Below are 15,194 nucleotides of genomic sequence, written 5' to 3'. Positions count from 1 at the left end.
AAAGTAATTATTGTTTGTTTTCTGTTTTATCATTGTCCTTAATTACTTGCTTTCTCATGATAATTTCTATATTTTTGTCAAAACTAGTGATGGTGTTTTCTGAACTAGATTGTGTTAGTTTCTCTAGGTTAGGTTCTCTAATACATCTTTGTGTCGTCTTTTTTTTTTTCTTTTTTACTTTTGTTTTTTCTTTTAGAGACAGGGTCACACTCTGGTGCCCAGACTAGAGTGCAGTGGTGCAGTCATAGCTCACTGTAACCTCAAACTTGTGGGCTCAAGCAATCATCTTTCCTCAGCCTCCTGAGTAGCTAGAACTACAGGTGTTATACCACCACACCCAGGTAATTTTTTTATTTTTTGTAGAGTCAGGGTGTTGCTATGTTGCCCAGGCTGGTCATGAACTGCTGGTCTCAAGCGATCCTCCCGCCTCGGCCTCCCAAAGTGCTGGGATTACAGGCATGAGCCAATGTGCTCAGCCTGTATTTTAATTTAAATTCAGTTTAACCAAGTTTGGAGCTCCTGATATATGTGCAATATGTGCTCTTACCATCTAGTAGGAGAAATAAACTTGTAGACTTATAAAGGTAGGCACTGTAATATAATATTATAAAGATAGCAGAAAGATTGTGTACAAAGTAAAGCATTAATACAGAGGAGGCTGATAATTGATTAATGAGTATCAGGAAAAGGTTTCTAGGTGGAGTGATTTTGAATTATAAATACAACTTACTCAGGTAAACAGTGAAAGGAACAACACAGGCCAAACAATGGGTATATGTTTCACTAGGATGCATTTCAGGAATTGTAATCAGTTCTTGGAGAGTTTTTTAAAGAAACTCTTTATTTAAAAATAATAATAATAAAAAAAGCTTTACCCTTTTCAAACCTCTTTCTTCAAGCTCAACAAATGACTTTCAACTTTCCTAAAAAAAATAGAATCCATCAGATGTGAACTTTCTCCATTTCTTGCTGTAATCTATAAATTTAACCTGAACCTGCTACTTAACCTGAATCTTTTGCTCCTTATTTCCCTTCCATTTTCAATTACAGCAGAAGTGGATTCTCTCCTCTTTCCTAATGGCAGTAACTCCTATTGCCTTTGGGTTTTCTTCCTGTCTTATCAGTAACCCAGTCACCCCCATGCTATGCTATTGAACTCACTTTGGAAGATCTCCAGTGACTTCCTTGTGAATAAATCAAATGGGTACTTTTTTGGTCCTTATTTTACTTTAACTTATAATAGGGTTTGACTTGTTTCTTAAAATACTTCCATCAAGTGGGTTATGGGCTTTTTAAAAATTCCTAATTCTTTAGGTGCTGTTTTCCAATTTCCTACAGATGCTTGTCAGTTCAATTTGTCTTTGCTGCCCCCTCCCACCTCCAACATTTAGCATTAAACATTTCCATCAGTAACTGTGTTTCACTGTATCAGGGATTTATCAGGATAGGATTGGTGAGCAGATGCATAGCTTGAAAATTTATGAGGTGTTTCTGATGTGCTTGCTATGGGATGAAGAAGCTATAAAAGAGAAACATATGATTTAAGGATTTCAGTCCTCATTGTGTTTGATCTTTGTAAACTCTTTGATACTAGTGACTGCTTACTTTCTTAAACTATCTCTTCTTTTGGCTTTTGTCATTCTTTCCTGTTTCTCTTTCTTTCTCTTTGAGAACTCCTTAGTCTTTTGGACTGTTTTCCTTTCCTCTACCCACCCCCAAATTTTTGGTGTTTTCCTGATTTCTGAATCCTACTTTCTCCATTTCTCTGTTGTGCATTCTAAAATTTTTTCCTAAGTCATCTGGTCTTTTTGTGGTTTTTATATGGTCCTTTCTTCCAAACTATAGAACTATATTTCTGTCTATTGGACATTTATTTTTTCTTTCTTTCTTTCTTTTTTTTTTTTTTTTTTTTGAGACTGTCTTGCTCTGTTGCCCTGGGTAGAGTACAGTGGAGTTATCATAGCTCACTTTAACCTCAAACTCCTGGGCTCAAGCTGTCCTCAGCCTCTCAGGTAATGGCCCACAGGTGCATGCCATGATACCCGGCTAATTTTTCTATTTTTATTAGAGATGGGGTCTTTGCTCAGGCTGCTCTTGAACTCCTGAGGTCAAGCAGTCCTCCTGCCTTGGCCTCCCAAAGTGCTAGGATTACAGGTGTGAGCCACTGCGCCTGGTCCACATTTCTATTATATCTTGATAGTGAACAAGCATTACTAGTTCTACATGTGAAAACCTACAAATGAATAAATAGTACAAGTTCTACATATGAGAAAATGAATTCATTTTTTTTTTTTCATTCCTTTCTCCTAACTTTTTTGTCTGGTAGTCTTTGTTACGTATGTTAACTATTTGGTTAGTTGAATGTGTGCTTGTTCCCCAGGTAGATTGAGTTCCTTAGAGGCAGAGTTTTGTTCATGTTCATCTATGTATATTAAGTGCCTAGAGGTCTAGCTTAGTGCAAAACTGAATTTCCTATGTCAGTTAATCAAGAAACTTGGGAATCATCCTTGATTTGTTCTACCTAACCACCTATTTTTAGCTTGTTACTAAATTGTCCTACACAGTATACTGTCTGCATATTTGTCAAATTTGTTACTTCTTTGACATTCTCAGTGCCACTGTCCTATCCAGGCTTTCATTATGTCATTTAGGCTTTTAATGTAGTACTTTACTAGCCCCTGTGACTCTGTCCATGTATGTGCTAGTAAATTTGCTTTCTGGGAAAATAGAAAAAGCCCTGATTTTGTAGTGTTTTCTGATTTCCCTGATGTAAATACCCTCACTACAGTCAATTTTACGATACCTGCATGTAATGACAATTGGCTCACAGAATTCCTGAAAATTTAACACTTGGCTCTTAAGAGCCAATGTGAGCCAATTTTTAGCACATTGTTGTGTGACTAATCCCTTTTCAGTCATCATCCATACCATTGCCAGAATTATTATTCTAGAACACGAAGCTGACAGTGCAGTTTCTTGACTTAAAATGAATTAGAACATTGTGGATGTCTTACAAACCTCTTTTCAAACTGTCTTCCAACCTCTGGAACCTCATATATTATGTTTTACCACTTCTGCCCAATATATACACACTATGATCTAGACACACTGAAGTCAATATTTCCCTTACTTCTCAAAATATGCCATGGCATTTGCTGCTGCTAAACCTTCCCTTTACTTGGAATGGCCTTCTCCTTTCATTGTCTGGTAGGATCCTTAATTCTGAGGACCACTTGGGAAATTAAAAGAAAATGTGGTCTCAGAATTAAAAAGTAGCCAAAGTATCAGTTGCCGTCTTTTATTTCCTTACATTTTGAAAGTAGTCAAAACTATGAGTATTTTGAGCAAAATGATACTTTCAGCTGATTATAGGTTAATTAATTCATCCAACCAATATTTAGCATTTATCATGTATCTGTTCAGTATTGGGGATGTGGTAGTAAAAATAAAGACCTTAGCTTCATGGGACATATATTACAGTGGATATACACAATTTAAGTTTTCTTATAAGTATTCTATTTTGCTAGTTTCATAATCTCTGTCAGGGAAGCTTTATCTAAATCTACCATATGGGGTTACCTTGGGGTTATGTCTGTCTATCTGCTTTTTATTTCTATTTTTTTCTATTCAGAAATTTGTAGATTTCTGCATAGAAAGATATCTTCTTAACATCTAGCATCACTTTTTCTTGTCTAGTAAGGGTCTATTTTGAACAGCTTTTCTTTCCATTTATTTCACTCATAAATCATAAATTTCAGTTATACCTAGAAGTTTATATTTTATTAAAATTCTGGATTCACTTATAACAGTATTTGTGCATTGAACTACAGATATATGCAGCTATAGGTATTATATTAATATATAGCCAATTTTCTGTTGTCTTTTCAATGGCAACAATCTTGGTTTCTTGGAGTAAAGGTTATGGTTGGTAATGTTTTTAATCTTTTTTTTTTTTTTTTTTTTAAATGGACACAGGGTCTTCAGGCTGGAGTACAATGGCTTGATCATAGCTCACTATTAACCTTGAACTCCTGGCCTTAAGCTATCCTCCCACCTCTGAGTAGCTTGGACTACAGGTGTGTGCCACCAGGCCTGGCTAATTTAAAAAAAAAAAAATTTTTTTTTTTTTTGAGATGGAGTCTCACTCTGTTGCCCGGGCTAGAGTGAGTGCCATGGTGTCAGCCTAGTTCACAGCAACCTCAAACTCCTGGGCTTCAGTGATCCTTCTGCCTCAACCTCCCTAGTAGCTTGGACTACAGGCATGTGCCACCATGCCTGGCTAATTTTTTCTATATATTTTTAGTTGTCCAGCTGATTTCTTTCTATTTTTAGTAGAAACGGGGTCTCACTCTTGCTCAGGCTGGTCTCAAACTCCTGAGCTCAAGCAGTCCACCTGCCTTGTCCTCCCAGGGTGCTAGGATTACAGGTATGAGCCACTGTGCCCGGCCTAAAAAATTTTTTTGTAGAGACAGGGTCTTGCTATGTTTTTCTGGGCTTGGGTAATGTAGCAAGACTCCATCTTTACAAAAAAAAATTAGAGGTCTTGGCCTCCCAAAGTACTGATATTACAGGCACGAGCCATTGTGCCCAGCCTGTGAGCCACCTTTCTACATCTGTGTTTAATCTTTTGCAATGTTTTGAGTCACTACAAAAGTAAGCATTTAGCAGTATGGCAGAGTCATTTAGAATATGGGCTCACAATATGTTAATTATGTTCTTCTGGTAGAAGCTTCTAAAAACAATTAAAAAAATTAATTATTATTATAATTGTTCTGTTGTTTAATAACTGTGGTTTAATACTGGGTAATTGGGACTTTTTATTATTTTTTTCTTCCAGAGTGTTATAGTGACTTTTTAAATGAAGACTTTGATGTAAAGACTTATACTTCTCAATCTATTCATCAAGCTGTAATTGCTGAACAACTAGCAAAACTTGCCCAAGGAATCAGTCAGTTGGATAAAGAACTACACCTACAGGTAATTCTAATCTTTAGGATCATGCAGATAATTCAGCCTAAAGTGATTATTTGGCTTTTTTATAATCTTATTATTGTTAACTATAAATGCATATTTACATGAACAAATGCATACTTACCAATGTGACTTATTTTTCAAAGTACATTTTTGAAAAGTTTTCTGTAAACCACTTCTTGTTAGTTGAAAAACTAATATACTCACCTCCCCTAAAACCTTTTATTCATACTTCCTGTTCATCACCATAACTGATATGGAATGAATACAGTGGGCAGAAAATAGAATGTCTTTGATAAAGATAATAGAAAATGGAATTATGGAAATGAAAAAATAGGAATAAGAAAAATGTTATATTGGCAGTTATTGGATGTTATATTGGCAGTTAACACTTTATAAGCACAAAGTATAACATTTGCTGATATAACAGAACGTTGATAAATGTTATGGTGGGTAGAAGATAATGTGGGGTGTTAGGAGATGGGTCCTAATCTCAGCTATGCTGTTATCTGACTTTCATGTCACTTAATGTCTTTCAGTCTTGCTTTTTTAAGAAAAATCTATCAAATGGGTTAGAATGAGTAAGAGGAAGAGGAAATTGGAGTAGACAATCTTGAAGAAGTTTCCTTCTTCTATAATTCTTTACTTTTGTAAGGTGATTTTGTGGTATATTTTCTAGTGTTGCCTCTTGTCTGAGAAGGTACTTAATAAATATTTAAATGAATGAACAAATGCATTAATAAATATATTACCAGGAAACCTGGATTTGGTATAACATGAGACAGACATATCTATTCAACCTTTTTGTATCGTAGTTTCTTGAGGAGCTTAGTATTGGGATGACTTCTAAAGTCACTTTAACTCTAAAATTCTGATTATATAATTAGAGTTCAACGTTTATTGATAAATATTTAAAAAACACTTTCAACTGTAATGCTTTGGGTTAGGCTGTGGGGATAGAGAAAAGAGTAGGACACATTTCCTGGCTCTCCAAGGACTTACAGACCAGTTGCAGTTGCAAATAATCACAGGCAAGTGATAATTATTTTAAATAGAATAGTACAAGGTGTTTATGGTAGCAGGGGAGAATATACTTGACTCTGCCTAGAATTCAGGGGTGGCTTTTGCCAAGAGTCACCTAAAATTCTTTCTGCCCTTTTATGCTTGATATTTTCCTTATTCCTTACAGGAATTTGATATTTTCCTTATTCGTTCTCTGCAGGAATCAGTAAGAACTTAAAATTTATTTAACATCTCTTAAAGGGGGCAAGTTACACTTATAGTAGTCTAGGATGTGAGGTACAAGAGCTCTCTGAGTCCTAGTAGGAGATCTGAACCTGTTATAATTGGTTTTCTGTGGAAGCAAAATCGGGATAATGCTAACCACACACATAAATATATAAACATAGTTAAGAATATCAGTAAGATAATTAAAATTGTAAAAAAATTACCACTAATCAGGGCTTAGTACAGGAAACAGAAACTAGGTATTTAAAGCAGAAAGACTTTTAATACAGAGAATTGGATACTTATGAATTGTTGGGTGAATAGCAGTGGACAGAGTTGAAGGAACTACTATAGATGCAGTAGAGGGTCCTGGAAGCTCCTGTTATTCCCTCTCATACCTCTGCTAAAATTTTGTTTTGAGATACCTGGTGACTAAACACTGGAAAAATTAATGTGGGTCTTAATTGTCTCTAAAATCTCATGTCTCAAGACCTTGCTTACAAGCTGAAACAGTAGCAAGAAGATAGTTTTGCTCTCCTGTCTTCCACATCTCTTAAAAATTCATTTAATTGGTTGCAAGGTAATCTATGAAAATGTAGTTTTAGGCTTTTCAGCCTTCCCAAAGTACCATAAGGGATAAAGGAGAATAGAGAATTAAAAGAAAATTAGTTTTGTTAAGATGGACACATTGATGATCATATCAATAGACTGGGAAAAATCTAGACATTTTCTGGCAACCTTAAGGATAAAAGATGGATGACCAAAAGTAACAGTTATTTTAGATGGATGTGATAGAAAGATACTTGATAGAATGACTGTGATATCCGAATCAGGACAAAGTGGAAGATGTAGGGTTCCAGTGAATGAATCTTTGGTGATTAAGAGCTTCAGTTAACAAAATAGATGTGAAACTTCTTATTTATTGGAATAAAGCATACAAAATCATAAGATGCCTGCATTATTCTAAAGATTTTCATAATTTCTTGATGTTTCTAGGAATCTCTTGCTTGTGGCCTTTAACTCTTAACCTTTTTGTTTTTTTGTCATGGCCATCTGCAGTGCCCTAATTTTCATAAAAATATCAAATATCTGTAGGGAACAGGATTTTCTGTGACACTGGGAAAACTGGAAGCAGAGAGATAATTTAGGCATATGTGGCACTGAGTGATTTCTCTTTCCAGATTATGATCTTGCCTTGATGATGTTGAAAAAGGTTCAAGAACTAAGAGAACCTGATGTTTGAAAATATTATTTAAAGGGAAAGCGTAATGATAGTGTGGCAAGAAGGCAAGAATTAGATGATGATGATTATTTTTTTTTTACATTTTGGCACAACTCCACTGTACATCCCATTAGAAAAGCAAGGAGCTAGCTGTGGTCTGAATGTTTGTGCTCCCCTAAAATTCATGTGTTGAAATTTAATCTCCAGTGTGATAGTATTAAGAGGTGAGGGCTTTGGGACATGACTAGTGCCCTTTTAAGAGAGGCCTGAGGACCTTGTTTGCCCTTTCCACCATGTGAGAATACATAGAAGGTGCTGTCTATCAAGAATGAGCCCTCACCAGGCACTGAATTTACTAGTGCCTTGATCTTGGAGTTCCCAGCCTCCATAACTGTGGGCAATAAATTTCTGTTGTTTGTAAATTACCAGTATAAGGTATTTTGTTATAGTTGCCCCTAAGACAGAACTAGAGAAAAAGCCAGCTATCTCCTCCTGCTCTGTGTTGAAGTATAAATGTATGTATGTGTTCCTGCTAATAACTCATCTCAAATATGCCATCATAACCTGTAATTTTTTTTTGTAGTCGCAGTTTTCCCCTTTCTACACTGAGATCTTCAGTTCTGCAATTTAGTTATAAAGAAAAATTCCTAGTAGTTAATTAGAGCAAAACCTGATTATTCATTCTTGATTTTCAGGTTGTTGCAAGACATGAAGATTTACTGGCACAAGCAACTGGTATTGAGTCTTTGGAAGGTATATTTCTATTAACTTTTACAGATTATATAGAGCTAGGCTGGGAATTGGCAAGCTTTTTAAGGGTTGAATAGCAAATATTTTAGATTATGCCAGTCATACAGCCTCTGTTGCAAGTACTAAGCTCTGCTGTTGTAGAGTGGAAAGTAGACAGATAAAATGTAAACGAATGTGTATGACAATGTTTCGGAAAAACTTTGCTGACTTCTTAGCTAAACTATCTTGGTTCAAATCCTTGTTTTACTATTTACTAGATGTGTGACCTTGGGCAAGTTACTTAACCTTACTTAAGGTTAAGTTACTTAACCTTGCCTCAGTTTTCTATCTGTAAAACAGAGGTATTAGTGCGTACTAACATAGCGTAATTCTGAGCAATAAGTTAGCAAAATGCTTAGAATGATGCCTGCACATATTTAGTGCTCCTATAAGTGTTAATTAAAATAACAAAAACATCAACACCAGAGTGGGCAGTAGTGGAAGCAGGCTTAAATGCTTTTCTTATTTTGCATTTTTTGGAGTCTTTCTTTGCAATTCTTTTTAATGAAAGTCAAGTAGAATAATACATTGGATTTTTATTTTTATTAATCCTCTTTTTGTTTGGCCAAATCTTTTATGAATTTTTCATTCCCTCTTGATTAAATTGAACTACCTCTCATAAATATGAAATGTTACTGTTGAGTTTTACATTATTACTTGTATTATGATTGTTAATATTAATCATTGCACATCAAAAGAAAGCTAAGTAAGTTTTCCCTCTGTTGATCATATTCTTAAGGAGGGGAGGAGATTGTTTTCTGTGATGCAATATTCTTTAATGCTTCCCCAAGTTTCTCATGCATTCAAAAGTATTAACTTATTCTTATCATGTATAATGTTTCTAAGACATCTTGCTGAGGAACTTAGTATTTTTAGAAATAATAGTTCGTTATTTGAAAGTCTGGTGTATATATATCCAGCTAAGTTCTTGGGAAAATTAAAAGGCTAAAAGTACTGAGCTATTATAATAGTCTCTTTCCTCATGGAATTTTGAGGAATTTTTATTAAGCCTATTTTATTAAAAAGAGATATTCTCATTCATTTGTTCACACAATCAAATAGTAATTGAGAACTTACTAGGTACGAGGCGTGTGTGAACAATAGACAAAGTCACTGTGGTTTTGGAATTTATGTTCTAGGTGAGGAAGGTAGGCAAAAAAAATACAAATAGAAAACTTCAGATATTTTTAAGTCCTACAAAGAAAACAAAACAGGTGATGGGTGGAAGAAGGGGAGTACTTACCTATCTAGGATGGTCAGGGAAGGCCTTTTGGGAAGATGACATTTAAACTGAGATCTAAATGATGAGAGGGAGCCATCATGTGAAGATTGGGGGAGAAGAGTGTTGTAAGCTTAGGGAATAATAAATGAAAAAGAAAGAATTACTTTGGCTTGTTTGAGGGGCAGAAAGAAGGCCAGAATGGCTGGTGTTTAGTGAATGAGGGATAATCTTAGATGAGGTTTGGAAAGGAGTCTGGATTTCATTCTAAATGCAATGGTAAACCAGTAGAGGGTTCTAATCAGGGTATTTATATGATGAGATTAATACTCCAAATGGTTTACTCTGGTAGTTCTATAGAAAGGCAAGAATGGAGTCAGGGTTACTGGTTTGGAAGCCATTAGAATACTGGAATTTGATGGGGCCTTGGATTAGAGTGATGGTGGATGGGGTAAAATGGAGGCAGAACTGATAGGATTTGTTGATGGGAGATGAAAGAGCTGCCCTAAGACATCACAAGTGATTCCTAGGATTTTGGTCTGAAACATTGGATAGATGATGGTAGGAGTAACTGAGATGGGATAGAATGGAGGGAATTATGAATTTCGATGGGTTGAGGGTGGGCAGAAGTTATAGTGGGCATCTTAAATTTGACGTAATAGTGCTCAAGGAGAGAGACAGGGAGGGAGGACGGGAACAAGACCATAGATAGGCAGATATAAAATATCTTTTTATATAGATATATGTGTGTGTATAAAATCAGTATTTTATTGAACAAGTAATATTTAAAACATTGAGATAGAATGAAATCCTGAATAATTGTAGATGGAGAAGAGAAGATGGTTGAAGATCAAGTCTTGGGGATACTCCAGCACATAGAGATCTAACAGAAGAAAAATAGGAGTAGTTAATGAGATAGAAGGAAACCCAGGGAATGTGATGATTTGGAAGCCTAGACAAAAAAAATGTTTCAGTGAGGGAGTGGTCAACTGTCATGAATTTCTAAGAGTTCGGATATGATAAAAACAGAATGGACGATAGAATTTGACAACTTGGAGATTTCTGTTGACCTTTATAAGATCTATTTTGGTGGAGTATTGGTGAAAACCTGTTAAGAGTGGGTTGTCGAGAGGAGAAGATGTAAGGAAATGGTGTAACAAATAAAGGCGGTTTATTCTTGGAGGTTTATGATGAATGAACTGTAAGTCCAGCAGAAAAGTGGGAATCCTTGGGTCCAGAGAGGACTCTATTGGACTGAGCCATATTAATGCATACTTATTTGCTGATAGGAATACTTAACTAATTCTAATGTTACTTTAATATATGACGACATGTCTATTCTTAAATTTATTTAGAATGTTTTCAAAACTACAACTATGCCAGTTGAAGATAGAAACTGAGTTTTAAAGAATGAAATTCAAAATAATTAAATATCTGCATTAATTAAAAACCTAAATAATAAAATTTAAGATCTGTCTTCCTGAAAATGTTTTTAAAATTTTGTACAAATTTCTTTAAGTGAACCTAGAGAATACAGGCAATAGTATATTTGCTGTCCATGGTTATTATTTATATAGCACATAATTCATTAATTCAACAAATATTTTTTGACTACTTGCTCTGGGAAGGATTCCAAGTTAGGCTCTGATCATACAGTAGTGAATGAAAAGATACTTTCCTTAAGTATTAAGAATTTATTTGGGAATTTATAGTCCAGCGGGGGAGTAAAACATTAGACATATACACAGGTGGATATGTAATTACCTAATACAATTAGTGCCACAAAGTAAAAAGATAATATTCTGTGGAAGAAAATAACAAGAGAATCTAAATTAGTTAGGAATCTGTTAGTAATTGTTTATGTTAACCTGACTTGAAGCAATAGTAGGAGTTTATCTAGTAGGAGCATGGGATTGAGGATGAGTATACCAGGCAGAGTACACCATTTTCAGTTTGTGCCAGGTCTTGGAGACCAGTGTGGACTATAGTTTTAATACTGGAGTGACAGGAGCAAAAGGGAGACAATGGAAGATCACGCAGGCTTTTTTTTTTTTTGTAACTGCGGTAAAGTACACATACTATTTACCATTTTAAAGTATACAATTCAGTGGCATTAAGTAGGCTTACAGTGTTATGCAGCCATCCCCACTATCTAGTTCCAGAACTTTTACATTACCACAAATGGAAATCCCATATCCATTAAGCAGTCACTCCCCATTCCCTTTAGGTTTCTTTGATGGGGCAAGGGTTGGAGCATGAGACTAGTTATAGGCTTTTACAATAGCTCAGAGAAAAGATATTCATTACTTGAATTAGGATATGATGGAAAAAGTTGAAATTATTAACATATATATATATTTTAATTTAACTTTTTACTCAGTTTGACTCCTTATAAATTTGTTAAGCCAATGTAAACTGTTATGTTTTCCTAGGTGTTCTTCAGATGATGCAGACAAGAATTGGGGCTTTACAGGGAGCCGTTGATAGGTACTGTTCTTCATTTTATAAATAAATGGGATAGAAATATTTTTATTCATTGATGTTTTGAAAATTATTTTATTTTCCTCTCTTTTTTTCCTTTAGGATGAAAGCAAAAATTGTTGAGCCATACAATAAAATAGTAGCCCGTACTGCACAACTAGCAAGACTTCAGGTAGGTTCTCATTTTTATTTCTTTATACATTATTATTCGTGTTGTTTTTATAAGTGGGCAAATTTCAGGAGTATAAATTTGGAAGAAATAAGAGTATAGGAATAGAACAGAGGGCAGAAGTTGGAAGAGTTTGGAGAGCTCAGAAGAAGACAGACAAGGGAAAGTTTGGAACTTCTTAGAAATTGGTTAAGTGGTTGTGACAAAATGCTGATAGAAATATAGACAATAAAGGCCATGCTGAGTAGATCTCAGGTGGAAATGAAAAACTTATTGGGAACTGAAGCAAAGGTCACCCTTGTTATGTCTTAGCAAAGAACTTGGCTGCATTATGTTCATGGCCTCGGACTTTATGGACAGCTGAACTTAAGAGTGATCTTAAGGATATCTGGTAGAAGAAATTTCTAAGCAGGAAATTGTTCAAGAAGTGGTGTGGCTTCTTCTAACAGCCTACGATCAATCAGATATGTGAGCAAAGAAATGACTTAAGGTTTGAATTTATAATTGAAAGGGAAGCAGAGTGTAAAAATTCGGAAAATTTGCAGCCTGGCCATGTGGTAGAGAAGGAAAAAGTGTTTTGGGGCTAGGAATCCAAAGATGTAGCTGAGCAACCACTTGGTAGAGAGATTAACCTGGATAAAAGGGAGTCAGGTGCTAATAGTCAGAACAATGGGAAAATGGTGTGGAGGGCATGTCAGAAATCTTCACAGCTCCTCTGTCACAGGCCCAGAGGCCTAGGAGGACAGAATGGCTGGGTGTGGGGGGTTAGACCCAGGGTACCTCCTTGGGAAGCTCCATGCTGCTTTGGCTCTAGCTCTGGCTCAAAGGCCCCAGGTGATGCCCAGGCTATTGCATCAGAGAATATAAGCCATGGCAACTTCCAGGTGGTGTAAGTCTGCAGGCACTGCAGAATTCAAGAGTGGTGGAAGCTTGGCAGATTTCACCTAGATTTCAGAGGATATATCAGAAAGCCTGGGTGCCCAGGCAGAAGTCTGCTGCAGGTGCAGAACTCTCATAAAGAGCCTCTAACAGGGCAGTGCCAAGTGGAAATGTGGGGTTAGAGCCCCTACAGAGAGGCCCCATTGGGGTACTGCCTAGTGGAGCTGTGGGAGCCAGGACCATCACCTTCCAGAGCTACCAGCAAAGTGCAGTCTCAGCCTGGAAAGGTCACAGGCATTGGACTCCAACCTGTGAGAGTAGACATGTGGCCATGTCCAGCAAAGCCATGGGGACAGGGCTGCTTGAGGCCTTGGGAGCCAACCCCTTGCGTCCGTGTGCCTAGAATGCAGGACATGTAGTCAAAGGAGATTATTTTGGAGCTTATGCTTTAATGTCTACCCTGTTGGGTTTCAGACTTGTGTGGGGCTTGTTATCCCTTTATTTTGGCCAATTTCTCCTTTTTTGAATGGGGAATTTTACTGAATGTCTGTTCCACTATTGTACGTTGGAAGTAAATAACCTGTTTTTGATTTTACAGGCTAATAGCTTGTGGAGAACTTGCCTTGAGTCTCAGGTTAGGCTTTGTATTGTTGAGTTGGTGCTGGAACAAATTGACTTTTGGCAACTATTGGGATGGAATGATTGTATTTTGAATGTGAGAAGGACATGAGATTTGGGGGGCTAGAGATTGGAATGCTATGATTTGGATATGATTTGTTTGGCCCTGCCAAGTCTTATGTTGAAATTTGATCCCTAGTGTAGGAGATTGTGCGTGGTGGGAGATGTTTGAGTTGTGGGAGCAGACCCTTCATGAATGGCTTGGTGTCATTGTCCCAGGAGTGAATGAGTTGTCACTCTTAGTTTTCGTGAGAACTGATTGTTGAAAGAGTCTGGCACCTCTTCTTTCTCTCTTGCTTCCTGCTCTCAACACGTGCTGGGCTCCCATTGGCCTTCTGTAGTAGGCCCTCACCAGATGCAGATGTAGGCACTATGCTTCTTGTACAGCCTGCAGAACTGTGAGGCAAATAAACCTCTTTTCTTTATAAAATTAACCAGTTTCAGGTATTCATTTGTAGCAATACAAATGGACTAAGACAGAAATGTTCCCCCATCTTTGATTTTTTGGAAGAATTTGAGGATTGGAATTACCGTGTTTCCCCCAAAATAAGACCTGCCCATAAAATAAGCCCTACCTAGCAGGATTTCTAAGCCTTTGGGCAATATAAGCCCTAACCCAAAAATAAGACCTAGTGATGGGCGTGGCTACTCAGCGTATCTGCACAACCCATGCATTTTGTCGCTGAGTGGTAAAGAAGACGAGCAGCCCTTCTCATCTGCCCCATGAGAGCTCTATTGCTCGACATGAGAGATTGGGGCCAATGGTTCTAAAGGAAATAGAGTCTCAAGAAATTCAGGATGGAATTCGGGGTTTAGAGAGTTATGATGTTCCAGAAGAAGATGACTTAACTATATTTGAATAAATGTAGATTGTTGTACCGTACTTAAAAAAAAAAACAAAAAAAACACATCTCCTGAAAATAAGACCTAGGGTGTCTTCTTGAGGAAAAACAAATATAACACCCTGTCTTATTTTCGGGGAAATACGGTAGTTCTTTAAATGTTTGGTAGAATTCAGCAGTAAAGCTATCAAATCCTGGGCTTTTCTTTGATGGGAAACTTTTTATTACTGAGTCAATCTCCTTATTATTGGTCTGTTCAGATTTTCTGTTTCTTTTTGATTCAGTATTGGTAGGTTTTATGTGTCTAGAAATTTATCCATTTCTTCTATGTTCCAATTTTTTTTTTGTTGTTCTGGTTTGAATTTTCTTGGGGAAAAAGACATACAAATTTATTTTAATGTATATACATGGGAGCCTCCAGAAGGAAGACTCAATTCTCCAGTGAGGTTTAGAAGTTTGCATGCCTTTCTGAAAAAATAGGTTATGGGAGGTGACAAAAAAGGAATTCCATTGAGGGTCAATAAGGATTACTAAAGAGAAAGAATGGATGAGCAAAGATTAACTGGTAGATAGTTCACTTTGGAAGTGGAATGAATCTGAGAGACCAGACATTATCTAGTTAAAGAGTCTTCAAGTGTGGTCACATTCCTGGTGTTACAAAGACTGGAAGAAAAGAACAATTGTTCTTACTGGGTTTGGATCTTAGGCAGATAAAGA

At 36.4% G+C, this 15,194-nt stretch overlaps 1 protein-coding gene across 1 annotated transcript in view; it reads left to right on the top strand.

Moving 5' to 3' along the window:
* Positions 1-15,194, top strand: part of COG5 (component of oligomeric golgi complex 5) — a 299,347-nt gene that overhangs the window by 1,608 nt on the left and 282,545 nt on the right. The window contains exons 2-5 of the mRNA XM_012746191.2: positions 4,838-4,977; positions 8,116-8,173; positions 11,861-11,915; positions 12,012-12,081. Coding sequence (XP_012601645.1) covers positions 4,838-4,977; positions 8,116-8,173; positions 11,861-11,915; positions 12,012-12,081 — 323 coding nt within the window. The remainder of the gene's footprint in view (positions 1-4,837; positions 4,978-8,115; positions 8,174-11,860; positions 11,916-12,011; positions 12,082-15,194) is intronic.

The sequence above is a fragment of the Microcebus murinus genome, chromosome 9 (assembly GCF_040939455.1).
Source record: "Microcebus murinus isolate Inina chromosome 9, M.murinus_Inina_mat1.0, whole genome shotgun sequence".
NCBI lineage: Eukaryota > Metazoa > Chordata > Mammalia > Primates > Cheirogaleidae > Microcebus > Microcebus murinus.
Note: the sequence above shows the minus strand (reverse complement) of the source record. Positions and strands in the feature narration are given on the sequence as shown.